Source organism: Syngnathoides biaculeatus, chromosome 21 (assembly GCF_019802595.1).
Source record: "Syngnathoides biaculeatus isolate LvHL_M chromosome 21, ASM1980259v1, whole genome shotgun sequence".
Classification (NCBI taxonomy): domain Eukaryota; kingdom Metazoa; phylum Chordata; class Actinopteri; order Syngnathiformes; family Syngnathidae; genus Syngnathoides; species Syngnathoides biaculeatus.
In genome coordinates, this window is record NC_084660.1 from 5,266,739 (window position 1) to 5,292,338 (window position 25,600).

At 53.4% G+C, this 25,600-nt stretch overlaps 4 protein-coding genes and 1 non-coding gene across 10 annotated transcripts; 1 reads left to right on the top strand and 4 right to left on the bottom strand.

Moving 5' to 3' along the window:
* Positions 1–4: 4 nt before the first annotated feature.
* On the bottom strand, positions 5–10,236 carry corin (corin, serine peptidase). 5 transcript variants are annotated; one of them, XM_061809003.1, is made up of 24 exons: positions 10,100–10,236; positions 9,128–9,272; positions 8,357–8,581; positions 7,973–8,084; positions 7,806–7,910; positions 7,557–7,744; positions 7,129–7,245; positions 6,938–7,045; positions 6,676–6,786; positions 6,481–6,603; positions 6,326–6,398; positions 6,006–6,245; positions 5,029–5,171; positions 4,840–4,947; positions 4,650–4,763; positions 4,042–4,152; positions 3,841–3,961; positions 3,559–3,687; positions 3,355–3,404; positions 3,086–3,272; positions 2,686–2,848; positions 2,493–2,601; positions 1,849–1,982; positions 5–1,389 (listed from the first exon to the last, which is right to left on the bottom strand). In XM_061809003.1, the coding sequence occupies exons 1-24, from the start codon at positions 10,142–10,144 to the stop codon at positions 1,204–1,206; spliced, it is 3,147 nt and encodes a 1,048-aa protein (XP_061664987.1). In that variant the 5' UTR covers positions 10,145–10,236; the 3' UTR covers positions 5–1,203. The 5 variants fall into 5 exon arrangements, 4 of the variants coding, with proteins under 4 accessions (XP_061664987.1, XP_061664990.1, XP_061664988.1 ...); XM_061809006.1 differs by having other exon boundaries at positions 6–1,389; positions 6,006–6,237; positions 6,327–6,398; positions 7,129–7,242; XM_061809004.1 differs by having other exon boundaries at positions 6–1,389; positions 7,129–7,242.
* A 107-nt stretch (positions 10,237–10,343) lies between these two features.
* Positions 10,344–16,208, bottom strand: nfxl1 (nuclear transcription factor, X-box binding-like 1). Its single transcript, XM_061809007.1, has 25 exons — positions 16,101–16,208; positions 15,592–15,824; positions 15,325–15,504; positions 15,144–15,253; positions 14,937–15,067; positions 14,781–14,825; positions 14,575–14,708; positions 14,423–14,508; positions 13,521–13,596; positions 13,350–13,447; positions 13,151–13,265; positions 12,949–13,073; positions 12,761–12,883; positions 12,599–12,689; positions 12,403–12,523; positions 12,151–12,307; positions 11,972–12,063; positions 11,844–11,865; positions 11,662–11,778; positions 11,440–11,594; positions 11,246–11,315; positions 11,011–11,115; positions 10,858–10,938; positions 10,734–10,787; positions 10,344–10,672 (listed from the first exon to the last, which is right to left on the bottom strand). The coding sequence occupies exons 2-25, from the start codon at positions 15,734–15,736 to the stop codon at positions 10,457–10,459; spliced, it is 2,649 nt and encodes an 882-aa protein (XP_061664991.1). The 5' UTR covers positions 15,737–15,824; positions 16,101–16,208; the 3' UTR covers positions 10,344–10,456.
* Positions 16,209–16,456: 248 nt separating this feature from the next.
* cnga1b (cyclic nucleotide gated channel subunit alpha 1b) lies at positions 16,457–21,328 on the bottom strand. Of its 2 annotated transcripts, none has more exons than XM_061809009.1 (15): positions 20,784–21,328; positions 20,638–20,716; positions 19,814–19,858; positions 19,680–19,736; positions 19,458–19,541; positions 19,093–19,197; positions 18,911–19,017; positions 18,669–18,843; positions 18,458–18,594; positions 18,219–18,391; positions 18,034–18,159; positions 17,769–17,921; positions 17,426–17,657; positions 17,085–17,260; positions 16,457–17,012 (listed from the first exon to the last, which is right to left on the bottom strand). In XM_061809009.1, exons 1-15 carry the CDS (start codon positions 20,791–20,793, stop codon positions 16,809–16,811), a joined length of 1,863 nt encoding a protein of 620 aa, XP_061664993.1. In that variant the 5' UTR covers positions 20,794–21,328; the 3' UTR covers positions 16,457–16,808. The 2 variants fall into 2 exon arrangements, with proteins under 2 accessions (XP_061664993.1, XP_061664992.1); XM_061809008.1 differs by having other exon boundaries at positions 18,015–18,159.
* A 240-nt stretch (positions 21,329–21,568) lies between these two features.
* On the bottom strand, positions 21,569–21,640 carry trnag-ucc (transfer RNA glycine (anticodon UCC)). The gene has a single exon. It is a non-coding gene; the product is annotated as a tRNA-Gly (tRNA).
* A 1,289-nt stretch (positions 21,641–22,929) lies between these two features.
* LOC133494952 (protein pygopus-like) lies at positions 22,930–24,654 on the top strand. Its single transcript, XM_061809261.1, has 3 exons — positions 22,930–23,037; positions 23,160–23,306; positions 23,653–24,654. Exons 2-3 carry the CDS (start codon positions 23,190–23,192, stop codon positions 24,652–24,654), a joined length of 1,119 nt encoding a protein of 372 aa, XP_061665245.1. The 5' UTR covers positions 22,930–23,037; positions 23,160–23,189.
* The last annotated feature ends 946 nt before the right edge of the window (positions 24,655–25,600 follow it).

Below are 25,600 nucleotides of genomic sequence, written 5' to 3' on the forward strand. Positions count from 1 at the left end.
CAATCCCGACACACACGTGATGTACAAAAAAGTGTAGAAAAATATTCTTGAAAAAAAAGCAACTCTTCCAAACGACGACTAGTGGGAATGTGGTCGCAAAGGAATGAAGCACACATCAGAATTCCCGTCACAGGGCCTCGTCTCATTGTGGTCCGTCACCGTTAGCGTGTTAGTGCACTCTTTCAGCCAGCGCTTGGCTAGTTGAGCTAGCGACAACATTGACGAAACACAGCAATAATCACCAAAATTCCACAGTGCTAACCTCTGCTTGTCGCCAATTGCCGTTTATGGAAAGCCATTTCAGAAGTAAATTTGATAACCAGCTTAAGGTCTACCTACTAGTACGGTCTAGTCAAGTTGGAACGATTCGGGTCCACTCGTAGAATACGCGCTAGTAGCGTAACGTCTTCCCCACTACTCTCAGTTCTCGACGCTAGTAAGTCCAACTACATTATTCGTGAGGTAAAACTGTGCACCGCTTGACAACTTTGTGCAACTGGCACTACTAGTGAAGCACTAGATGTTAACTACTAGAATTTAATCATATCCTAAGTATTATTAAGAGCATACACTGGTCAACTCGTAAACAGTTTTGCCTGACATCGAATGTGGTTTTTCTAGTAGTTCACAGATGGCAGAAATGTCAGATATGTAACAGAAGAGTTGAACTACTTACGCCGTAGTAGTGTGCAATTGCATACTAGTAGCATGTGGAAAGCTGTTTGGGCATTAACGTGAGAACCTTGATATCCATTTTAAGATCGAGCCAACTTAAGTGGGGAAGACCTTACTTGTTTTCCACAGTTGGTCTACTAGTACACTACATTGTCTGACTAGTAAGGACAAAAACATACTAGTACATGGCCCTTAGGATGGATATCAAGTCAATTAAGTATTCACTGAGCTTAATGTTCAGCCTAAGGTCGTACTCGCAGGCTAAAAGTGGCACTTGTAGGGGAAAAAACATTTTTGGTAAGACGCAGTCATTCCACTAGTGCGCCTTAGTTGTTCTACTTGACTAGTACCGACTCGTACATGGACCTTAACCTGAATGTCAAGGCTGTCAAATAAATGCTCAAAGGGGCTAACGTGTTAGCTTACGTCATGTTATTGTTCCAGCAGCTAGCATCAAGGCTAACGGTGTCGACTCGGCGTGCGCGCTGCAGCGTCACTTCCTCCCGAAAACAGGAAGTGAGGCACGCGTCATTCGGGCAGGTACGTGCGCACGAAGATCTGCCGGCGTATCCACGGCGTGAAGTGGCTGACGTTGCTGTACACGCCGGGTCCCAGCACTTTGCTAAAGCAAACGCTGCCCCAGGACGTCAGGCCGAACAGCGTCCAGCGGCCCCCCGACGATTCCTCGCACACCAGCGGACCGCCGCTGTCGCCCTGGAAACGGGAGCAACACAAACTTGGAAGGAATAACTTAAGACACTAAAACCTCAAATCTGAACTAATGAGACACTAGGACTACACTGGGATTGCGAGGCCAGATCTTTGAAGGTAGAAACGACAAGCTTGAACCTTGTTAGACTTTGAACCATCCATCCTTTTTATACCAAGCCACTTATCCTCACAAGGGTCACCGGAGTGCTCTAGCCTTCCCCAGCTAACTTTGTGTGAAAGGCAGACGTCAACTGAAGTGGTCGAAAAGTTAGCGCCAAGGAGCTAGAATTTAGATGCTCGACCTTCAAATTAAAACCCCAACTTTTAAGATCTATCCAAGAAGCCAGTCCGAAGCTCGACTTGGATTCCTCGAGCACCTTTGAATGGAGCCAAGAGGGGTAGAATTTCTAATAGACGCTACACCGCTCGGAATTTCACATTTAGAACCCAGGACTTGGTTACCATGCAGGAGTCAACGGTCCCGGCCTCGTAACCGGCACAAAGCATCCTGGGAGTTATGGTCTTCATGTCGAAGTAGGACTGGCACTGGGGCATGGAGATGATCCGGACCTGTCCCTCTTGCAGCTTGAAGGGCACTGCGGCGGAAGCGGCACACAGGAAACTGCAGTTTGAACTCGGAAGCTAGAACTGAAAGGCCGGTTTTTGCAGTCAGAAGCTAAAAACCTGAGCCTCGACGAGTGAACTTTGTGGGTTGACCTCATGCGCTATAACTGGAAGCCAGAACCTAAACGTTAGAGCGCGGAAATAAAAACTTCAAACCGATAGACAAGAAGCTACAAAGTAGAGACTCGGATTTAGAAGCGAGGACTTAAAAGCCTAAGACGAGAAATTAGGCCTTGGAAGCGAGTACCCCAAAAACAAGTGGCTAGAAGCTACAACTTAGCAGCTAGAGGCTAAATCTTGGAAGTTTGAACAAGGAGCTCAAACTTAAACTCTAGAACATCAAGACGAGAACTTGGAAACTTTAATTTTGAAGCTAGACTTGTAAGATAAAATGTGAAGGTTAAAAAATTTGAAATGGAACTTATGGCCTTGAACTTGGAAGCTATAACTTCAAATCTAGAGTGAGGAGGGTTCAGACTTACTCCTGTTGCCCATGTGACCCCATCCTGTGATGTAGCAATACGAGTCTGGAGTGGGAATCTGATCGGGTCCAGGCAGACACACAGGCCGGACCCATTCCGTCTCCTCCACCTGGGGAGATACATGATCCCACAATGCCTCAGCAGGTCTGACAAAACCAACCCAAACGACCGTGATCCCCCTCGGATGGCTCACCTCTGAGTCCAGCTCCACCACGCTGATGTCATAGTCCACCACGGCGCGGTTGTAGCGCGGGTGGACTGTGATGGCCCGTACGCCGCGCCTCTGACTGTGGACACCCGGGTGGTCCAAGTTGTTGAGACCCACGACGACTTTCCACAGGTGGGCCTTCTCTCTCCTACACGGGAAACCAGAAGCTAGTACTTGGAAGCCAGACATTAAGACTAGAGCCTAGAAATCAGACCTTAGAAGGTAGAGCACAGAAGCTAGGACTGGGAACTGAGAACCAAAAACCTGGGAGTTAGAACTTAGAAGCTAGAGACTGTAGACTTGTATTATCTGCGGGGAATTGGTTGAAAGTTCGCGGTTAAGACACCAGACCGAGGTGATCGGAGTAACCTGCTTTCCATCTCACCCCTCGAAGCAATGCGCCACCGTCAAAGCCCACTTCCTGCCGATGAGGACGCAGCCGCACACGTGACCGCTCTGACCGCTCTGCAGCGAGCACTGCCAGGGCCACGCCCCCCGCCGCGCCACCCGGCCCCCCAAAATCCTCTTCCGCCTTGGGGGCTGCGCGCCCGCTGCCGGGCGCAGGCCGCATTCTGCCAGTCAGGACAGGGAACAGGAAGTAAGACTCGGCCGACACGTCCCGGGGAGAATTGCGACGGGGGACGATAAGATTACCGTCTCTGACGCAGACCAGAGCCACTCGCCGTCCGGAATGACACGAGTGACTGACGCACACACACACACACACACACACACACACAAAAGCAAAATCAAAGATCAAACACGTGGGACGGATTAACGTTTGGAACGGCACTTTATCCGCTTCCTGACCCTCGAAATGGATACCTTGGTTAGACTCCCACGCACGCACATACACACCTCCTCTTCTCGAGGCGCGCCTGGAGAGACGATCCTTTCCTCTCCTCCCACGCGGGATGGACGTGCAACCAGCGGCGGCGACCCGGTGGACCGCCGTGTTTGGTTACCGTGGAAACGGAGACGGGAACCCTATAGCGGGGGGGGGGGGTGGGGGGGGACACTGCCTCTGATGGGACTGCGTAGCGGCCTTGTGAGTCTGTGTCAGCGTGCGCAGGTGTGTGTCTGTTTGTGACAAATTGTGCGCGTGTGTGTGTGTGTGTGTGCGTGTGCTACTGACCTTACCCTAGTCCCAGCTGGTCACAGGTCAGTTTGCTGAGCTGCCGATTCCACTCGTCTGCGCATACGTGATAGCCGTCACCCGTCCTCGACACAGTGACAACGGAACCAGACTGGCTCAGGGACACTACACAACGACGACACAACCCTCAAGTCATCCCCGTGCGCGCGCACGTGTGCGTCGGCGTGAGTGCGCACGAGCATTACCGCAGTCCCACTCGTCGGAGGCGTCGGTGCAGTGTTTCTTCCCGTCGCACCACAGCGTCCTGTGCACACACTCGTGATTGTTGCACGATAACTCGTTATCTCCACATGCCGCTAACACAACATCAATAACAATAACACACATACACACACACAAACTATGTGAATCCCAGGGGAGTAGTCTTTGGCAGCCTAGAGCTAGAGCTTAAAAAATGGAAACCCTAAAGGCTGTAATCTTCGACGCTTAAGACTTCAAGCTGGAACATAAAAGCTACAGCCTGGAAAGTAAACCAAAGACTAGACCTAACAAGACTAAGAAGCTACAACGGCAAAGCTAGATCTCAGAATCTACGGTATGGAAGCGGTGAAGAATTTAAAACACAGTGCTTAGGAACGACACCTTGGAAGCTAAAGACTACAACTAGGACATAGAACCTACGTCATAAAAGCTAGAATCTAAAACCTAGAAGTTTGAAAGTAGGACTTGGAAGTAGAACCTAGAAAGCAAAAAAAAAAAAAACCTAGAATTTGGTAGTTATAAGTTGGCGTCTCCAAGCTAGAACCGTAACTTCGAAGTTGGGACCGGTTCACGCGTGACATCAAAAACTCACAGCAGTTGACCTCATCGGCATTCAGGGGGCAGTCTGGGAATCCGTCACAGATCATGCCGGTCTTGATACAAACGCCACTGCCGGGACATTCCCACAGAGCACGCTCGGCGCAGCCTAACGTGGATACGCGAATACGCTTCAGGTGACTACAAGGACTTCTTTTCCCAAAAACATCAGGTACTGGTCTCACCGCAGCCATCTTCATCGCTGCGGTCATCGCAGTCTGCAAGGCCGTCGCAACGCTTGATGGCCAGGACGCAACGTCCAGAGCGACACTTGAAGTGACTGGGGGAGCACTCTGTTGTCATGGCGACACAACAAACACACGCAAGGACATGAGCGCACAGGCAATCACATGCCAACCCGTAGATCCACGCACCGTCCACACCGGCCTCGGGCAGGAGGCACGCCGAGTCGCTGCCTTCTTCGGGAAACTGAGCACAGTCGGAATCGTCCGGCCACTGCAATCCCACGATACCGAGAACCGATTCACATTTCTCCTTGGCCGTGCGACACAAAGACCTACGGGGGGGGGGGGGGTGGGGGGTAAGGGGAGGAATCAGATTGCTGAGACCAACGCCAAAAACCGGTAAGCAATTCCGAGTTCACTACCCCTGTCCTTCCTGCTGTCCTGTTCCATCCTATTCTGTCCAATCTTGTCCATTCCTGTCCCGTACCATCCTGTCCAGCCTTATCCTGCCCGATCGTGTTGTGTTCGATACTTGTGCATCCCTTTTTCAGAGATTGTAACAATGACTGCCTGACTACTGTTTTCCAGTCCCGTAATGTCTTGTCCGGTCTGGTCCTGTCCTATTCGCTGCTCGTATCTCTTCCTTCCATAGTGCAGCGTTGACTTGCTCGCTACTCAAGGCCCATCCTGAATTGTTCCAATCCTTTCCAATCCTTCCTTGCCAAGGCCTCTCCTATTTTCAACTTGTACCACTGCCAAGCGCCAATCTCTTCTCTCGTCTCATCCAGCCCCGTCTCATGCTGTCCTATTCACTTCCTGTCGCATCCCTTTCTTAAATGGAGTCGCAGTGCCGAGTTCACAGGCCCTGGACTGTCTCACCTGTCCTCCACCATGTCCTAGTTGCTTTTCGTTCCATCCATTTAATTTTTTTTTTTTTTTTACATGGTGTAACATTGCATGGCTCACTACCACTGTACTGTGCTGTCCTATTCTGTCCGGTGCTATTTCGTGCTCGTTGCCTCCCTTCCTCTCACAACCTCTGTCTTGTCGTACCTTTACACATTTGAAGAGGAAATAAAACTACCTAAAAAAAAAAAAAAAAGCATACTGCTCCACCATACTACAAGACCAATTAACGGAACAGGACGGGTTTGACATGCACTCACCTGCAAGGTGGTACGGTGCTCAAGCTGAGCGGGTCACACTTGGGTACGAGTAGCGTGCAAGCATAGAACATGAGGTACTGGTAGCAGCCCGTCTGCACCAGCGCCGGGAACAGCGACGACTCCCAAGAGACGGAGCTCTCCCGCTGCGACACGTGACCCAGGAAGTTGGGGAAGCGCGTGTGGTTGTAGGGCAGGTTCATACACAGCTCCAAGCTGATTGGCTCGCAGCTGGCTGACACGCCCACAAAAGGAAGAGAGAGTCAAAAGAGATTTTGCCAAACTTTTGCCATCAAACGCCAAACGCATGACCAAAAGACTTACTGCAATTGTTGTGCTGCGCGTCACAGGAAGTAGCGGTGCAGCCGGCCTGAGCGGGAGGGCACGCGGTGGGAGCTGGCACGTACACAAACACACACAATGAGAGTGACACACTCACACGCACAAATGCAGCCCTGTTGCCAGGCGGATATCTTACACAGCTGGCGCATGCAAGGCTCTTCGTCGCTGCCATCTTTGCAGTCGTCCTCGCCGTCGCAACGGAACGCCGGAGGAATACACTGGCCGTTACGGCATTCCCAAAGACCCTGGCTCCGACACGCTGCACGCCCGCACAGACAGGTGAGTCATTCCCGCACCGTGACCGGCGGGGGCCGCCGCCGTCGCGACTCACAGCAGTTGAGCTCGTCGCTTTTGTCCAGACAATCGTGGTCGCCGTCGCACAGCCAGTCCCTGGAGATGCAGCGGCCGTCGCCACAGCGATGCTCCCGCGACGCGTCGCAAACTGACAAAAAAAAATTACTTAGCCTGGCGCGGAGGTTTTCAAAACTTTTGGGGTCCGTCATACAGGCAAGACATTTTTCAAAGACCCCTTGCTCGTTAAGCAGAACTGAACCCCGGTTTTTCGAAGCGCAGCTTCGCGTGCGCACTCTCACCGCAGTCGCGTTCGTCGCTAAGGTCTCCGCAGTCGTCGTAGCCGTCGCACAGGAGAGCCGGCGCCAGGCAGCGGCCCGTTGAGCAGCGGAACTCCGTCTCTGAACACACTGGAGGACGACGTCATCGGTGTGAGGGAGGCCGTGATGACCGCGTTCATGGCGTGCGTGCGGGTGTGTTTTGGCGAGCTCACCGCAGTGCGCCTCATCGCTCCAGTCGTCGCAGTCGTTGTAGCCGTTGCACACCAGCTTCTGAGGGATACAAATCCCTGTGGCGCACAGGAAGTCGTGCTTCTCGCCGCACGCCACTGCTGGCCAATGAGAGCGTATCAATTTACATCAAGAAACATACCGAGTAATGTCCTAGCGCGGTCCACTTCTGTCACGTGCATTCCTAGTTGTTGTCCTGTTCTTTATCGGGCTGTCCTGTCCCACCCAATACGTTCTTGGCCCCTCCCACGCCATCCTGTCATGCGTCTCATAGCGTTGCTTTCGTAAAAGGTAGAGCACCTTGTGGCTAGACCAAAACAAGACAAGAATGTCCTGTCCTATCCTGTCCTGTCCTGTCCCCGAATTTCTGACATGGTTGGCTAATCGGAGCAGCCTATGACATACTACTCACAGGGTTTGCCCACAGCCTGTCGGGGTGTGTAGCAGGCAGGGGGCGCTGCGGAGGTCGAAGAGGAGGCGGCTCGGCTGAACTGCGAGCAGCGTAGGAAGTCGGGCCAGGAGGCGTTGAACATCTGAAGGACGGGCTCGCAACCTTCCCTGGCCGCCTCGCAGAAAGACGCGCACGGCAACGTCACCCACCTGCGGGGGGACCGGGTGAGCGGCCACTCTGGGACGCGGCGAGCGGAGACCACGGGGCTACCTGTGCCGAGTGCCGACGTCATGGAAACACTGCGGCAGGGCCAGAGAGCAGCCGAACAGCATGATGTGTTTGTAGCAGGACAGTCTACTCAGGTAGCTGAAGAACCTGCGACGCACACCAGGTCACTTCCTGAACTCACCCGCGAGCCCCCCCCCGTCCGCCCTTACCTTAGCAACATGTCCACCTCCGAGCTCTTCACCACGGCGACGGCAGAGGACAGCCATGTTTGGTTGTATGGCAACATGTGACACTGAGGCTCCGCCAGTGCCTGACAACCGCCTGTAAACATGCCCATTTTTTAAAATTTTTTTGAACCGTCACGATTTTATGCTTTTATTAATGTACACTTAATGGATAAGAACACATTGGATGGTAGAAAATTAAAAAAAAAAAACAAAGCTGCCGTTACATTTGTCTTGTGTGTTTTTGTTTTTGCAGAGGAGAGAAAATATCATCCCTGTGGGGATTGTTGTACAGTCCCTCTACATGTGTTACTGCACCGTTGGTGGTTATCGCCACAGACACACACACACACACACACAAATGCTAACCTGAGTCCGGCGCAGAAGTGGCACTGGTCAGCCACGTGGAGCTCAGCGAAGTGACGGACGTCAGCAGTTCGGCGGCTGTTGAGATTTGCAGCGTGGGCGTGGCTTGGGATCCATGCGCTCGGGGGGAGGGGCTTGTGCCGTTGCCACGGTAACCAGCTTCCCTGTCAGCCATCGGTTCGGGGGAAGGTAGGAGGCTGGAGTCTGAGACATGGCCGCCAATCACACCTGAGGCAAGACCGCGTACAACAAAAACAACAACAAAAAAAACTTCAGTCCGTGTTTGTGTGACACCCGTGTGGTCAAGTAGCCTTTCGATTGGTCCACTTTAAATACACAAGTCTGCAAGTCTATGAATAGCGTCAGAAGGATCCGGTTACCATGGTGACCCCGGTTACACGTCTCACTTGCTCACTCGCACTCACGTCAGCTAATAATAACAAGGGCACTCCCCTACCCCCCAGCCCTACAAGTGCCAGGGTTAGTTTCCAGCACTAAAGTCGGAATGTCTGTGTGCTCATCACGCCTTTCAAAGTCGTCTCAAGGTCGTCACACACACATTTGCAGCTTGATAGAAGACGAGGAGATGAAGATGGAGAAAAGCTGACAAGGTGTTTTATGATCAGAGTAAATATTTGACATTCCGCTCCGGAATGGCCGACGCCTTCCAGTTGTCATGGCGACTGCTCGCACGCACGGACGTCTTGCGCAGTCCGCTTGCTAACCAACATGTCAGAAGGAGCTCCGCGGCTGCGGGTGTGCGTACGCGAATACCTGTCAGCGCCAGCACGAGTATGACGCCGCCCAGCACGCCGGCGACGGGAAGTAGGACGTAAACGAGTCGGAGGTGGCCAGGTGTCTGTGGCTTGTGAGGACACGCCTCCTCGCCCATCCCGCTTTCAGTTACTCCGCCGGTGGCCTGCGGGGACCAGAGAGCGGGAGCGCGTTTTTAAAATAAATACATAACCACACAAGGAGTACAAAAACATTCAATGTTTATAGTTGGGCAAGACTGGACAAAAGTTTTTTTCGAAGAGGAAACTGCTGCACTGTTGAGAAAGTGGAAAATCTAAAGATCCTTCTGGATCAAATAAAGATTACATCAATGGGCAAATCAACCAACTGGATGCCGGAAAGCCGCATCATAAATTAATGGACATGAAAGTTTTATTTTGCAAACACTTTTTGACAAGAAATCAACAAACCGCGTATACAACAAATGTTCAATCTCAAGAACAGTTTACAATTCTTTTATGCATTTTCCCAAAGCTGACCTTGCTGCAGACAGCACAGTAGAACACGGCAAAATAAGAACAAATACACATAAAAGTGACATCTACAAAATAAACACAATCCTAAATACTCCATTGCTCCCTTCCCCAAACCTGCAACCGTTTGACGCGACGCTCCTTTGATATTTATGAATGGAATGATTTATCTTTACAAATAAAGACTTTCGCAAGAGTACTTTGAGACTATATTCTTGACCATTTCCACGATCAGGGGGCCAGCATGTGGACCCCAGCCCACAATTTGGTTAACCCTGCCCTGAAACAAAAAAATAAAATACATCACAACCACTCAGGGTGGAGCTAGACGAGACTTAAAAGTCAACCCAGGCAATTAGCGCAAGTCACAAGTCCATACTGGTGGACCCCAACCGCCCCCCCCCCCACCCCGCTTCCGGTTTATTTCCTCACGTTGACGAAAGCCACATGTGCACGCGCGCGAGCGGCCAAAACTCACCGTGTCCGTTCCTGCGCTGAAGGTGACACGCGGCCAAGAGCGCATGACCTTCCTCCGCCGCCTCCGCCGGAACGCGCCAACTGAAGTCTGCGGCCGCGACAGACCCGCCGCTCAGCCCGCCTCCTCCTCTCTCCCTCTCTAGACCACGTGACCGCAAACTGACAACACACACACACACACTCAACCAGAAACAAAATAAACAGACAAAGCACATACAAGATGCAGAAACAGACTCAAGTGACAACCATCAACTGGAAGCAGTCATCATCCAGACTTTATTTGTCAAATCCAAAAAAAAAAAACAAACAAAAAAAAAATTTTTCCCTCCATGACATCATCATTAGGTGCCGCGACAGTCTACGACACCGTCCCCCCGCCGGTGTCCCCGGGCGATCTCAGAAGCAGGTAGGCGACGAGCGACAGGACGGCGCCGCAAAGCGGGACGAGGGCGAGCGCGGCGCACCGCCGCCAACGCCCTGTCCGGCCGCCGTCCTCCCCGTCGTCCTCGTCCCGCCGCTCTCGCTTCTTGGCACGCCGCCCTCCCCGGCGCTTGGCGAACGCCTCCAGCTCCTCCTGGACGCGCACACATTAGCCGAGCGCGCCGGCGGGACTTGACCTCCTCCTTCATCCTCACCTGACGCCGCCGCTGCTCCTCTTCCTCGGCTGCTTTCTGCTCTGCCTCCTTCATCTGGATGCATTCACGCGTGCATCAGCCTGCCTGCATGTTAGCATGTGTACACGTGTGTGTGTGTGTTCACCTGGCTGACTTTCCTCTGTTGTTCGACGCAGGTGTCATCACACTTGACAACGCAGCTGGACGCCACCGCGCACGTGAGCTCCTGTGAGACGCACAATGCGACAATGAGGCGAGAAAAAGACGTGCGGGGAAAATACGGCAGCCATTTTTGCACCTTTTTGATCCTCTTGCACGGACACCGCGCCTTGACCTTCTGTTGACATTCGGCCCGGCACGCCCCTGGATGACACACCTGCTTGCAGCGATGACCGCAGCTCAGCTACACGCACGCACGCACACACACACACACACACACACACACTTGGCACTTCGGCCTCAAGAGTTTTGAATTTCTTGAAATCGATGCGGCCATGTCGTCTCGGAAGCAGCGCCCGACAAGATGTCCGAACCTCTTTGGGACACTGATTGCTACACGAGCCCAACGCCTTTCTTGTCTCGTCGTCGGCAGTCGCCATCTTCCTGTGGTACAGCGACGAGGGATTATTCAATTCATCATTTTCAATTATGGCTGTCTAATGATTTGGGTACGCCCGAATGATTTTTTTTTTCTTCCCAGAACTAACTAAGTCCGCTATTTACTCACGCGCACTCCACATAGAGCGTGATAATCTTGCAGTGGCAGCGTTGGCGGATCATCAGGCGGCAGGGGGGGCAGTCGCCAACGTGGCAGGGCAGCGGGCAGGCGTGGGGGCAAAGGCTCGGCCGGGGCTTGGAGCAGCCCTCCTCGCAGTCGTCGCACTAAGCGAGACGGGCGCCGTTATCGTTTCAAAAATTCGTCGGGGGCGTTTCAAAGTAGCCGCTTCACCTTGCTGTCCAGCAGGTGGCACTCCCTGGCGCACGCGTGGTTGCCACAGCTCAACGGTTGCCCGCAGGGCCTCTTGCACGAGAAGCGCTCCCGGCGACAACAAGGCACAGCGCTCACCTGGGCAAACCGCCGTCATCGGGAGATTGTCACGACCGAGCGCGCGGAAGAAGAAATATTCCTACCTCATGTTCTCCAAAACAGGAGCTGTGTGAGAGAGCGAGAGAGAGAGAGAGAGAGAGCGAGAGAGAGAGTCAAACCACACATTTCCATCACTAGGCTGTGTCGATGTTGTGTGTAAGTAGTTGTTTACACTGGGAGCAGCACTTGGCAGGGGGGGCAGGGCAAGGCCTTAGTCACAAACGCCGGTTCTGTCGGCTGCTCCCATGGCCCGGACAACTGCGCCTGCGGGACAAAAGATCATTACAAGTGAGACGCGCACAACACGGAGGACAAAAATCATTCCGGAAGAGGGAAAGACGCGCCCGCGACCTGCTGAGACTTGAGCCGAACGCGGTCGTGGCACGGCGACGGGCACGTGTGCGCGCAGCCGACCAGGGGCAGCAGGCAAGGCTGTGTGCAGGGTGGGCAGGGACCAGGGTGGCAGCGGTGGCGCTCTCTGGCAGCGTGGTGGCAGGAAGGTGGAGATCTACAGTCGGCGTCACGCGTGAGGTCACTCTTACGTGGTTTGCGATTGGCCGATCAAGTCGGTGAGCGAGGCCAATGGACAGGAAGTTGGCGTACCTGCAGATCTCTTTGCAGCGAGGAGGTTTGGTGCTCCGCTCACGTCCGCACGGCACACTCAGGGAGGCGGCGCCGCACGCGCATTTGACGTCCACCGTCTCCGGGCATGGGTAACAACTTCCTGGCGACGGAAGGGCGGGGGTGACCCGTCAGACACGCGCGGCCACACGCGTACGTCACAGTCAAAGCGCGTTACCTTGGTGACAAACGGACGGACATTTATGGTTGCGACATCCCAGAGTCCGGCCACAGATCTGATCGCACGGGGGACAGTTGCCGGGGCAACACTGCCACACCAGGCGGGAGAGGAAGGCGAGTCAGCGGTGGCCGCGGACGAGCACGACGACGGGCGACTCACCTTCCTCCGACACGGATGCTTCTGGCAGCTTCTGCTCTTTGAACATTTGGACTCACACACGTAGTCTTTGTGACACGCCATCAGCTTCCTGTATTTCCCGCAGCGGCACGCCTTCTCCACCTCCTGACGCGCAACACATCAGCAGGCTCGACATCAGCGCAACACGCGCGTTTGTGCGTCAACGGTACCTGTCGGCAGGTGTCGCAGCTCCCGCGGTGACACCTCATGGAGCACTTGTGCTTCCCGCACGCCAGGGGGCGCTCACACGTGTCGCCGCACAGCGGAACCACCTCCGTGCACGGCAGGCTGGACTCTGTGATGCACACGTAGAAATTTACAGGAAATTGTGCAGCCCCCTCTACAGGACTCAAGCGTGTGTGCGCGTCTTACTATTCTTGCCGCAGGGACACGATCTGCTGAGCGAGCGGGGACACGGCGGGCAGCGTCCGTCGTGGCACACGAGCTCACAGGTGTGATTCCTGCATGAGAGGACGGCGCCACACACCTGAGAAACAGGTCAGGGGAGCACGGTCAGACATTTTGATGGGCAACAGGCTGTTCCTAATAAAATGCTCAGGCTCCCACGGACCTTTTCGCACTTCCACTCGGGCCTGTCGCAGGGTCTCTCCGCCTTTTTCCGACCGCAGACGCACTTCTGAACACTGACGCCGGGACACGGGGAACACTCTGACGACACACAAACACGTGGCGGATGTGCAAGGAGTACAAAAAGACGCCACCGGCCGCCTCCTACGTTTACCTGAGTGACACGGCAGGGAACACGCGTGTTGCCGACATGGCAACAACTTCCCGCACGGCTGCTGGCATGACCAAGCCTGGAAGAGAGAGGAGAAAATAAAGTGGAGCTGCAAAAGTGTGACGAGTGTTTTTGAAAATGTGCACGTTAAATCCATACCTAAATTACCAAAATTTTCAGCCTACAAGCTGCCACTTTTTTTCCCACACGCTTTCAACCCTGCGGTTTAGGCAGCTAATTTGTCTATTTTTTTCCTAACAGCCGCAAGGGGGCACTCGAACGGAAAGTTTTGATTTTCACTGGCCCTGTTAGCGTTAGCTTTAGCGCCGCACTAGCGTTAAACCAGAGGTGTCAAACTCATTGTTGTCACGGGCCACATTGCAGTTCGGTTTTCCCTCAGAGGGCCGTTATGACTGTGAAACAAAAAAAAAAAAAAATTTATCGCCTCATCATATTGACACATGAAATTTAAGAATTAATTTTGGAATCAGAAGTCAAGGGTAATGGGCTTTCCTACTATTGTTGATGTTTGGTAACGTTAAAAACGGTTACCTCAACATTCTGATTTCTGATGTGACAATTGAAAATTTTGCTCCAGATTCGAACGAGAATCACGGAAATCGACATGCATGTTTTGCCTTCGCGGGCCTCGTAAAATCATGTGGCGGGCCGGATCTGCGCACCCCCCCCCCCCCCCGGGACATGAGTTTGACACCTGTGCGTTAACCTCTTTCTGTGTGCCGTCTTTCTTTGTAAATATCTCGTGTTTCAATGTGGGCACTTGCTAGTGCTAGCACTAGCGCCGCGCTACCGCTAGCATTTACATCGCTTTCTTGCATGGCAACAAAAAAGTGCTAACCTGAATCTAAAAAACATTACAGTGATGGGTAAAAAAAAACAAAAACCTTGTTGCCGCAGCGCCGGGGCAAGGGCTTCGCTTTCCCGCATAAGCAGGAAACGGACACCATCTTGGGACACGGCGGGCAGGGACCTAAGGACACAAGGAGAGACAGGAAGTTCACTTCAGGACAAATGGAGAACCTGTGTGTGTGGTTACCAGGATGACACAGCAGCAGACATGCGTGTCCACAGGAAGGCTTCAGCTCTTTGTGACATACGGCGCCGCATGAGTGAGGCGCTAACCAGGGATCGGCGGGAGGATCCTGAAGCTTCCCACAGAAGCACATGTACCTGAACGCAACACAACGCACACAATCACGTCCGCGCGACGCTCGCCACGCGTGTGCCATCGCAGTTGTTTACCTGGCGGGCGTGTCGGCGTGGGAGTACTCAGCCCGACACTTGGGACTGCGCAGGTAAATGAAGACACAAAAGGAAGAAGAATAGAGGGGAGGAAATTGTTTCTTTCAGGTATTCTCTCGGAACAAGTATTCCTCCCCCCAGCCCCACAGGACTCACCAGGGCCACGGATGTTGCTTGCTCCCAAAGTCCACATCTGTGGCCGAGGATAGCAAGAACACAGAGTCCCTGGCCCACTTCTGGATGCACGGGAGATGGAAGAGAGAGAAGCAGCCGGAGCAGCTCCACACCTGGACGGGGGAAGCTCGACTTGAGCAAGGCAGAGACGTCACCTGACCTGAGGCAAGCCGCTTCCCCCGTTCTCACCGGCTGCGTCCTCTTCACCGAGGCGATGCAGATGAGGCAGGTGAGCGCTCCGGACGCGAAGAGCTCGCTGACGAAGTGGCCCGTTCTTTGCAGACCTGTCACGTCGCCGCCTGCGCACGGGCATCGTTGCGGGTTTTGGCAAAAGGAAAATAACCCACACCCCGTTTGGCTCATGGCGCACCTGTATGGCTGGCGTATGCGGTGAAGGTGGACTTCAAGACGTGCGCATCCTTGTGCTCTTCCTCGTCGTCGTCGTCATCATCCTCCTCAGATGAAGAAGCGGTGTGGCGCTCCATCATTCTCTGCGCGGCAGCCTGGTTGGACTTGCGGATCTCCTCGAACCTGGCCGGCCCAGATGTCCCTGTCCGCCGGCCCACGGGAAGCAGGTCAGGAGACGGCGAAAGCGGGCAGGCTGCAGATGCCGTCTTTTCAGCATCGTCGCACTCACCCTGCTGAGCATCAGGCGCCTTCGTCGTGGTCTTGGCGCTCGCTCCTCTTCCTGCGCCACTTCCGGGCCTCTCTCGCGCCCTTTCTCCTGGAGCATCCTGCTTCCGGGCACGCCCCCTGCCCTGTGGCCTCCAGGCTGGCTCCATGGCAGCCACGAGGGCGAAGTCCCACGACCAAACTTGCTTCCAGAACAAGATGGGTGCTCTTTGTTGACCAATTCATACGTCACTTCGACTGAATACGGGATAATAAAAACAAACACTGTAATAATAATAATAATAATAATAATTGTTATGTTTCAAGGTATCATATGACGATAGAAGTGCTCCATGAATACAAGACTTCCAGATGTTAGCACAAGCTAACGAGCCGGCTAGCTAAGTGTCACGTAGACGGGCGGAAGAAGCTCCCAAAAAGCAATGTATTACGGGAAAACAAAATGTAAATAAAATGTCTAATAACTTTAGAGGCGTCCAAGATATCCAGAGACAGAAAGAAAATGTCACTTACAGCAGGTAAAGGAACCACGGACGTTTGCGTTCGGTTGCACCAGTTCGCGTTGCATGCTGGGACTCGTCGTCTATTTAAAGCCAAACGTGGAGTCAGAGGACTACAAATCCCACTGGTCCTCGAGAAACAGCACCAGAGAACGCAGATATTTTGGAAAAACAGGGTCGTCGCATTAAAGTCATTCCCGTAGAAATCCCATAAATTAAGGCGGAATACAACAAATTAAAATTTAAAAAATAAGTGCCAACTGATTGTTCATGAATATTGTTTATTATAATTTACGATGCCCACATCATTCCAAGAAAAAAAAAAAAATGTGATTAGGATATTTCTGCTACAAATCATATTGAGACTATTTAGCATGGGTTTCTCAAATTGGGGTCTCTGGCTGGAAGATATTATCATTTACAGTAAATTATGTCATATAATTCAAATGAAAAGTGTATCGCTTCTAAAAAGGAATGAAATTTGCTTGTTTTTTTTTTTTTTTTGGGGGGGGGGACAAAGATTTGTTTCAAGCATCGCTAAATTGACAACGCTGGCACATGAATATTTAGGTTGAAGCACGCTAGGATAGTGCTAAATTCACTCAGTGGACCTCCAGTTTGAGAACCCGAGCATGAGCAGACTAGCTATGAACTGAATGAATTATGTCTGTGTTCCTCGTTGGGAATATGGAAAGAACACACGCTTCCATAGTACTGCTCGTTATTCGGTCGGTGGCGCCGGGACGTCGCCTCCCCGGGAGGGGAGCTTCTTCTCCAGCCTGCTGACTCGATGTTTGATCTTGCTGTGCGTGGCCTCGTGCTCGGCCAGCAGTCGAGCGTAGCGTGTCTGGAGGTCGTCTAGCGTGCTCGCCATCCGCTCCACTTTCTCGTCCATCTCCTTGGGGTCGGGGCCCTGCGCCGCCACCTGACAGAACAGAACGAGCACTGAGAACCGAAGGGCAGGAGACGAGGCGCTTGCGGTCCCCAGGGTACTTACCTCCAGGTCCAGCAGCCCGTCCTTCATCAGGATCTGTCTCCCCTTCTCTTCTAACAAGGCCTTGGCGTCGGGGTACTCGGTTAACGCTTCCATCAGGTCGTCCTTGGAAAGGCAGAAGAGGTCGGAGTAACCGATGCTGCGGATGTTTGCCGTTCGCCGGTTTCCGGCTTTGCTGCCTGTCGGTGACGAAGAAGGGCCGAGGCATGAAGACGGGCAAAAAGTAAAAGTACTCTGGTGAAAGCAGAAGTACTCATTGAATTCTAACAGCAAATGTCGCGAGTACAAATAATACAAAAGAATCAACTTCGGTAACAAGGTATTTGTACTTGGCTACTGCCCACCCTTGATGGCCAGTATGCTGATCTCGCCAAAGTAGCTGCCGTCGCTGAGGACCACAAACTGTGTGACGCCATCGTCGGCGACAACGGCGAGCTTGCCCTCCTTGATGATGTACATCTCGCGCCCGATGTCGCCCTTTTTGCAGATGTAGTCTCCGGGACTGTAGACTTGCGGCTGCAGCTTCAGAACCAGCTCCACCAGCAGGCCCGCCTCGCAGTCGGCGAAGATACGCACCTGGATGCCGAGACGGTGACCATACAAAGAAGACTAGCTTTGCATTGTGGTCTTGAAAGTACGTCGGTATCTGGTTTATGGGGGGAATCCCCAACACACAACTGATCTGACCTTCTTGAGCGTGTCCAGGTGCACGTTGATGGCAATCTCGGCTCTCAGCTTGTCCGGAAGGTATTTGAGGACTTCCCGCTCGTCCACCGCCTTCTTGTTGGTCCACAGGAAGTCGAACCACTTTATGACTCGCTTCTCCAGATCTTTGGTTACCTTGGGGATCAGATCATTGGCTAAACCTTGTGAAAGACCCACCTTGAAGCTACATCAAGCAAGAATTATGGAGGGAGATCAGAAAATTATTACCTGTGGTCACTCCACTGACCTTGCGGAAGCTCATGTACTGTTTGATAGCGTCGATGCGAGCCTGAAAGTTGGCGCGGGCGGCGTTCATGTTTGTAATCATGGAGCCCACGTTACCCACGATAGTGGCGAAGATCAGCACGCCCACCTGTGGCGGACAGGAAGTGAGTGCCAAGGCGTTTGTGCTCCGGATGTCATGGTACCCACCAGGAAATCGGTGACCACAAAGAAATACTCGGAGTTTTCCACAGGGGGTGGAGTCTCTCCGATGGTGGTGAGCGTCAGTGTGGACCAGTACATACTGTAGGCGTACTTCCTCACCAGGCGCCCGAACTCTGGGTTTGCTGGGTCAGGATACACAAACCTGTCCGAGCCAAAACCTGAAAAAGGACAAAGGAATAATGCAATGTCCTTTTGTTATACTATCAGGAATCGGTAAGCCCCACCAATGGCCTTGGAGAAGGAATAGTAGAGGCAGGCGTTCCAGTGGATGATGATGACAATGTACATGACCAGGTTGGAGATTCGCAGCGCATTGGGGTAGTTGGTTCTGGTCTCGGTCCTTTGGAAGAACTCCAGCATCCTGAAAACAGGAGACATATGTTTCGGAATAGCCCCTGGCCGCCGACGCTGCTGTCGCCGGCCATTTTGTTCCACCTGTTGAACCTCAGCAGCTTGTTGAGGCGGATCTCGGGGTAGTTGAGGCCCAGCGTGGCGTACAGAACATCCGTGGGGACCATGGAGAGGACATCTAGTCGGAACTGGAAACTCTTTATGTAACGCTCGCGTAGCTTCTGCTCATCCTTAACTAGAAGACCCTGCTCCAGGTAGCCTGCAGCCACACCATGAACATAATCAAAACCACGGCAGTGTTCATGAGCGTGACTGTGTGCACAAACCTGTCCTGGTTCGGAAGACCATGTCGGCCACGTAGACCAAGTCGCAGAGAAAATCCAAGAAGAACCAGCAGCGCAAGTAGTCCATCTGAAGTTCCTCGAAGCACGCTCTGATGTGGTCCCCACCACGAGACCCTCAGAAATCTGGGATGGTGCAACGGGGTGACTGAGATTGGGGGCATTACCTGGCGATGATGAGGGTCCAGTTGTACATGACGGGAAGCGTGATAATGAAGAGCCAGTGGTAATATGTGTCCCCCGCCGGGTCCACCACTGTGATCTCCTGTGGACTAACACACACAAACTCGTATTCAGCTTGAGACACACAATTTTGTCTCAAGTCTAAGCCTTCTTGCTTCAAGGAAGTCCCAATTTACTGCGACTAATCTCCAACAGGTCAAGTCCACTAAATTTCAAGCAAGTCCAGTCATTCATGTAGACCAAGTCAGAGGCAAGTCCAGTTTTTTTAGTTTTCGTTCAAGTCCTACAATTGGTGACTGGCCTGACTTGAGTACGCCACCGGCTGCCATCATCATTGCAATCAACCTACACCGCCTCCTTCTTCTCCTCTGCCTTGGCTTTCTTCTTTTCCTCCTCTTCTTCTTCTTTCTTGGCTTTCTTCTTCGCCTCCTTCCTGCAGAACCAGCGAACAGGAGTGAGGGAGGCACATGTCAGCACCCAAACAATCATGGCTATACCTCCTCGCAGTCTTGAAAACTAGATTTCGTTGGTGTCCTGGGAAAAACCGTCGCAAAGTCGTCAAAGTGCTTACGTTTTTTTGTCTTTCTTCTCCTCCTTTTTTTTCTTCTTCTTCTTCTTCTTGTCATCCCTACAATACGACACGAAATGTGTCCAGTGGTGTGCATCGGGAATAACGTGCAATTTTTTTTTTTAAAGGTTTGTTACTTGTTGTTGTTGCTGTTGTTGACGTTGAAGAGAAGTCCCGCACACCTAGAAGACATCACCAGTTATACGCACGGAGGTGGCAAAAAGTACTCGCGAACTTACGTACCTAGAAGTACAAGTACATACTTGTACAGATACTTTAGTACGGACTGCAATATACTCAAGTACAAAGGTAAATTGATGTTTTACTGTCAATTTATCGTACTGACATATCATTTGTCAAATATCGGACAATACAGTAAAAAGATGGGAAAACTTGCAAGTTTAGTGTTGAGCTTTCCCTGTCACTGCGAGTCTGTGCCCTTTTGTTCATCCCCGTCTTGTCAAGTCTTAGTTTGTGTCATAGTCATCGGACCACGTTTCACGTTTGTGGGTCCTGCTTTTAGTTAGTGATTTGTGCCTCGGCCTGGTCGGACTGTTACAGCGCGTAAGACCCTGTTTCTCGAATAAAACCACTCCGAACACTATGCCGTTGCCTGGGAGTCCTGCATTTGGCTCCGCCCCGGTACCGCTGACACTTGACAGAACAAACCGGCCAGTTCGTTGAGTATGATTTTACCGCATCCTGGGTTACTCCGCCGCTGCGCTATTACAGTCCAGTCACGCTTTTGTTGTGCTCTTAAGTTGACTCAAAGTTATCGGACCTTGTTTCTTGTTTTGCGGAACCTGCCTTCTTGGACTGTGTTGTCGTGCACAACTTAGTTTATAATAAATTGTGCGTTATACCTTTGCCTGGGAGTCCTGCATTTGGGTCCGTACCCGCTCTGCTGGTCTGTGACACCCTGCTCTTGTGTGTTTGATGTGTCCCCCCAGCAGCAACTCACCTGCCGTCCTCCATGTCGTCCAGGCCTGGGGCGGCCAAGTCCGCCGGCGAAATCTGGGCCATTGAGGCGCTCCTTCCGACTGAGACACACGCACACACACACGATGTGGACAAGGTCTTTTGCCTTGCACCCACTGCATCACTCACCTGTCAACATTACGCAAGCTCCATCCAAGCCGTTGCCATGGCAACACAACTGCGCCCCCAAACCACTTTGAAACCCACCAGATGAGCGGAAGGGGGAAGGAGAAAAAAAAAAGTTCCCCCCAACCCGGCAGAAGCGGCGTGAACTCGCAGAGCCGGGGCCCAGATAAAGAGATTAGCGGAGGGATGATCCTGGACGACTCAAACGCGCTCGCGCACACAACCAACCTCGGAATAAACAAACATTTAAAAAAAAACAAACAAACAACAACAACAACAAAATGTATTTAAATACTCAAACTTTGCACGTGAAAAAAAACGACTCTTGAGGACAAAAGCGGAAGAAGAAAGGATGAGTAGAATAAAGCAATCGGTTCTGCTAATTTCGTTGAGTCAGCGCAAGGCACCATTGATAGGTTTAAACGTCTCACAACGAGAAGAAGTGAGAGTGTGTCGAGTGACCAGCAGGTCGTGCTGCAGGGAAGAAGCGGGTCTGTCTTGTAGAATTCATTCGGCTCATTTCCTGCGGCCTCCTCATCCTCACAGAGACAAAACATTGGACTGCACCGCGAAACGCGCATCTCGGTCGCCCTCAATGACGTCATTTGCTCTCGCATGATTTAGAATGTGCACGGGATCGTGTAGTTGTGGATCGGGTTTCTGGAGCGATTCTGAACGCAACAAATGCTGGTGTAACCTCTCTTTTTAAGGCAAGGGACAAATACAGGTGTCAAAACATGGTTACAATTTTAAATATACAGAAGAAAGTCGGGGAAAAAAAAATATGATGCGTTGGCCGGGAATCGAACCCGGGTCAACTGCTTGGAAGGCAGCTATGCTCACCACTATACCACCAACGCACGACAGCCGATACACCTAAAAGGATTTATAACACTTTTTTATAAAGGACGGTTATTTTTTTTTCGTTTGTCAGAATATGCAGTTATGTACGTTTTTGTTTGCCGTCTCCGTTACGTGAAGGAGGAATCATACGTCGCCTTTAAAGCTGCACGTTCCATCGTAATCCGCTAGAGGGCGATGTTCTGCATCCCTATTGTTTCACATTGGTTTATGTAAGCGAGGGGGGAGTCAAAGGTCACCGGACCACCCAACTCGACGTTGCTGACCTGCGACCTCCGCCGAATGAAGCCTTGGACGAATCGCAGCGGGGGAGCGGCGGTCGGGGGAGGGGGGGGGGCGGCGCTGGCGTGTGCGTGGATGCGCGTCGAAGCGCGTGTACGTGTGCGTGCGTGTGTGTGCGTGTGTGACATCTTTTCCTGGCCAGCCGCCAATCATCTTCACACTTTCGCCGCCTCCACTTCCTCCCCGGGCGCCAATCAGACGCCACGCGGCGCGCGGCCACGGGTGGCGCCAGACGCAGCGGAGGGCACAAGCCGACACGCGCCTCCCCTCCCCCTCTTCTGTCAGCGAGCATCAGCCTGCCAACAAGCCCCCCCACCCGCACCAACCACCTCCCGCCCCCCCACCGCGTCGTGAGGACGACGCACGTATTCGTTCATAACCTCCGCCATTATTCATCGCCCCCCTCCCCCCCTGCAGGGTCTTTCGCTGTCTCCACGCCACCTGCTAATTGAACTCCTTCTTCCTGCCTCGCGCGAGCTCGCTTGTGCCAAGCCCAGGTGATTATACGCCCCCCCCCCCTTTTCCCATTATCCATCACCCCCTCCCCCTCCCCCCTTTGCCACCATCCCTCGCCGCTACTGACAGACCGACAAATCCCTCCCGGTGCTCCTCTCCTCTCCCTCCCCCCCCCCACCACCACCTGCCCCCCTCCTCCTCCTCCTCCACCTCCTCCGCTCTCCATCTCCTTCCCCGCCAGCCATGATCCGTGGCGGGCTAATTCCCAGACGGTCCTCCTCTTCCTCTTCTCCTCCTCGCAGGCCCGGTGAGTAGCCTCATCTCCTCATGTTCTCCTCCTTCTGCCTCTGAGTGTGTGCGCGAGCGCGAGTGTGTTGGACCGCCGCATGCCGCCTTCACGCTTTTTAGCCTTTTACGAGCTGCCTTCAACCTCCCCCCTCCCTCCCTCCACCCCCCCCCCTCGTCTTCCTCCTGCTGCGCCTGTGGGATGAGGGAGAGGGGTGGGGGGGGATGGGGGCAGCGTGAAGGAGGAGGAGGAAGGGAGGAGGGCGTTAATGTGCCGCCTGGGAGAGTGGTTTCCTCTCGCGGTCGGCGGCCGCCGTGACCTTCTGTCACGCTGACCGGATAATTCGCCCCGCCTCCAGGGAGCGCTGTCACGGTACCACGATAACATCCCCTCCCTCTCCTCTCGCGATACCGCTTTCCCACCACAGGTCAGAGGTCACAGGTACTCAGCGTGTTTCGTGTTTTTGTGTGTGTGTCCCCCGCCCCCTCCCGCAGGAAAGTAAACAAAAGGCGTGCGCGGCGACCATGTCGGGCATGACGAGCGGCGTGTGCGTGGAGAGCGACCTGTCGTCCGTGCTGCAGCGGAGCTCGGCCTCCTCGCACCACCACCCGAATCACCACGGTTACGGCGGGCAAGGCCAGGTGGGTTTGGAGTCAAAAGTCCAAAAGTGGAGCAAATCACGACGTGATCAAATTCACAAGTCGACTGGAAAGTTTCAAACGAGTCTCGAGCGACTACAAGCTGCTGACTTTGCACTCAGTGTCAGCATTTGCGTTGCAATATCATATTAACGCCATCAAATCCATTTCTCAACGCCGTGAACCTTAATCGGAGCTTGACCGGCCATCGGCGAGCAAAACTGTCACGTTAACTTGTCATAACACACACGGGGGAGTCATGTTTGCACACGTTAAGCAAAAAATAAAAAAATAGCTTGGAAGAGTCCTAAAAGTGACCCCCCCCCCACCCCCCCGCCTGTGGTTGCAGGTGTCCACGCTGGCCCCCATGCTGGACTACAGCAGCGAGATGGACCGCTACCGCTCATCCATCGCCAGCTTCTACAAGACCAACGTGGACGTGGGCAACTTCCCGCAGTCGGCCAAGCTGGCGGCGCGCTTGGCGGCCGCCGCTCCCATCTTCCCCCCCGCGGCCACCAGACTGGGGGCCATGGCGACGGCGCCCTGGGGTTGCCACGACAACGTCAACCACCCGGCCGCCGTCTTCTGGGGTCGGCCGAAGCCCGGCGCCGCGCACCACCGCCACCACCCGGCCGCGCCCGCCGGTCACATGACCCCCTCGCACCCCCACGGGAGCAGCATGCACCAGGGCGGAGGGGCCGACGAGGGGGGACGGACTGAAAAACACGCCGCCGCCGCCTCGCTTCCCGTCGCCCAAACGGGACACCACCACCCCATGGCGCCCAGCAACGCCAACTTCCTGCCCGGCTACGGCGGAGGGAGCGACTGCGGCGTCGGCAAGCAAGGACACGCCCACCCCGACGTGATGGGCCTATCGGAGGGGGGCAGCTGCAACGGGGGCGCAGTTCTCGGAAGCGGCTTCCTGGGAGGGCTGGGTTTACCCCCGGGCGTCATCGTCATGGCGATGGGTTCGACGGCGGGCGGGATGTCAGACGCCGGCAGCGCCTTCCAGATGACGGGCGGCCAGCGGGGGCCCACAGACTGCCAGCAGCACGCCGGCTCCTCGCCCTGCCCCTCCTCGTCCTCGCCCTCGTCGTCGGGCGTGGCGGCGGGGGGCGTGGTCCTGTCGTCGCCGTCCTCCTCCTCCTCCTCGTCCAAGCGGAAGCGCAAGCGCTGCGGCGTCTGCGGGCCGTGCCGGCGCCTCATCAACTGCGGCGTCTGCTCGTCCTGCCGCAACAGGAAGACGGGCCACCAGATCTGCAAGTTCAGGAAGTGCGAGGAGCTCAAGAAGAAGCCGGGGGGAGGCGGGGGAGGGACGCTCGAGGTGAGGGGGGGCGGCGGGAACGGGTGACGCCGCACGTGATGTTCACGTATTCCGAAGTTAAGTCTCATCCGGGCCACCGCTCATTTCCGCAATTTTCGAAAGTGCAATGAAATTAAATCGAGCAGTATCTCCAAATTTCCTTACTTATAAAATATATGTAATTCATTTCGGCCATTAAATAACTGGTGTATTGATTTATTGCAATAAAAACCGCAATGAATAATTCATTTAAATTCAACATTGGTTTCCTTATTAGAATCATTTTATCAAAATAGTCAGTGTTAACTTTTTTTTTTTTTTTAAACCACATCCATAAATAATCCGTTTTTTTTTAAATACTTAAACATGGCCCTTGAGCGCAAAAGTTTGCACACCCTCGAAAGAATAGCCGCGACACCAAATTGGCTTTTGGGCTCAATTAATGAGCGGCGCTGGACACGGGACGACATCTGCATTCATCCTCGCTTCCTCCCGTGAGAGTCGGCGCAAACCGTCGCTAATTAGCCCCCACACACACACACACACACACACACACACACACTGACAGGATGCGCACGTGCTAGCACATTAGGCTAATCTTTGTCAATTACACGCTAATTGGAGCTGTGGCGCGAGAGTGAGTGATGACTTGTCTACGTGCGTGCGTGGTCAGAAGGTTTATGGACTCTTTCACACATTTTTTTTTTTCGTTGTTGTTTCCTCCTCCGTAGAGGCCGCCATCCGTCCCGACCGGCGAGGCCTTCCGGTGGTTCTTCTAGTCAGCGCCTGACGGCCGAACAGGAAGCGGCGGTCGCACATCGCGACCGGACTGAAGGCAGTTCGGCTACAGCCTCGCCCCCCCGCCGCCCCCCCCTCCACTTCCCCGTTGGTTGCTTGCGGTGGAGAATCCGTGTGTCACTCCTTCTTTCTTAAAAAAAAAAACAAACCGTCTAGTTTTGATTGGACCGCTAATTAAAAACAGAAAGAACGAATG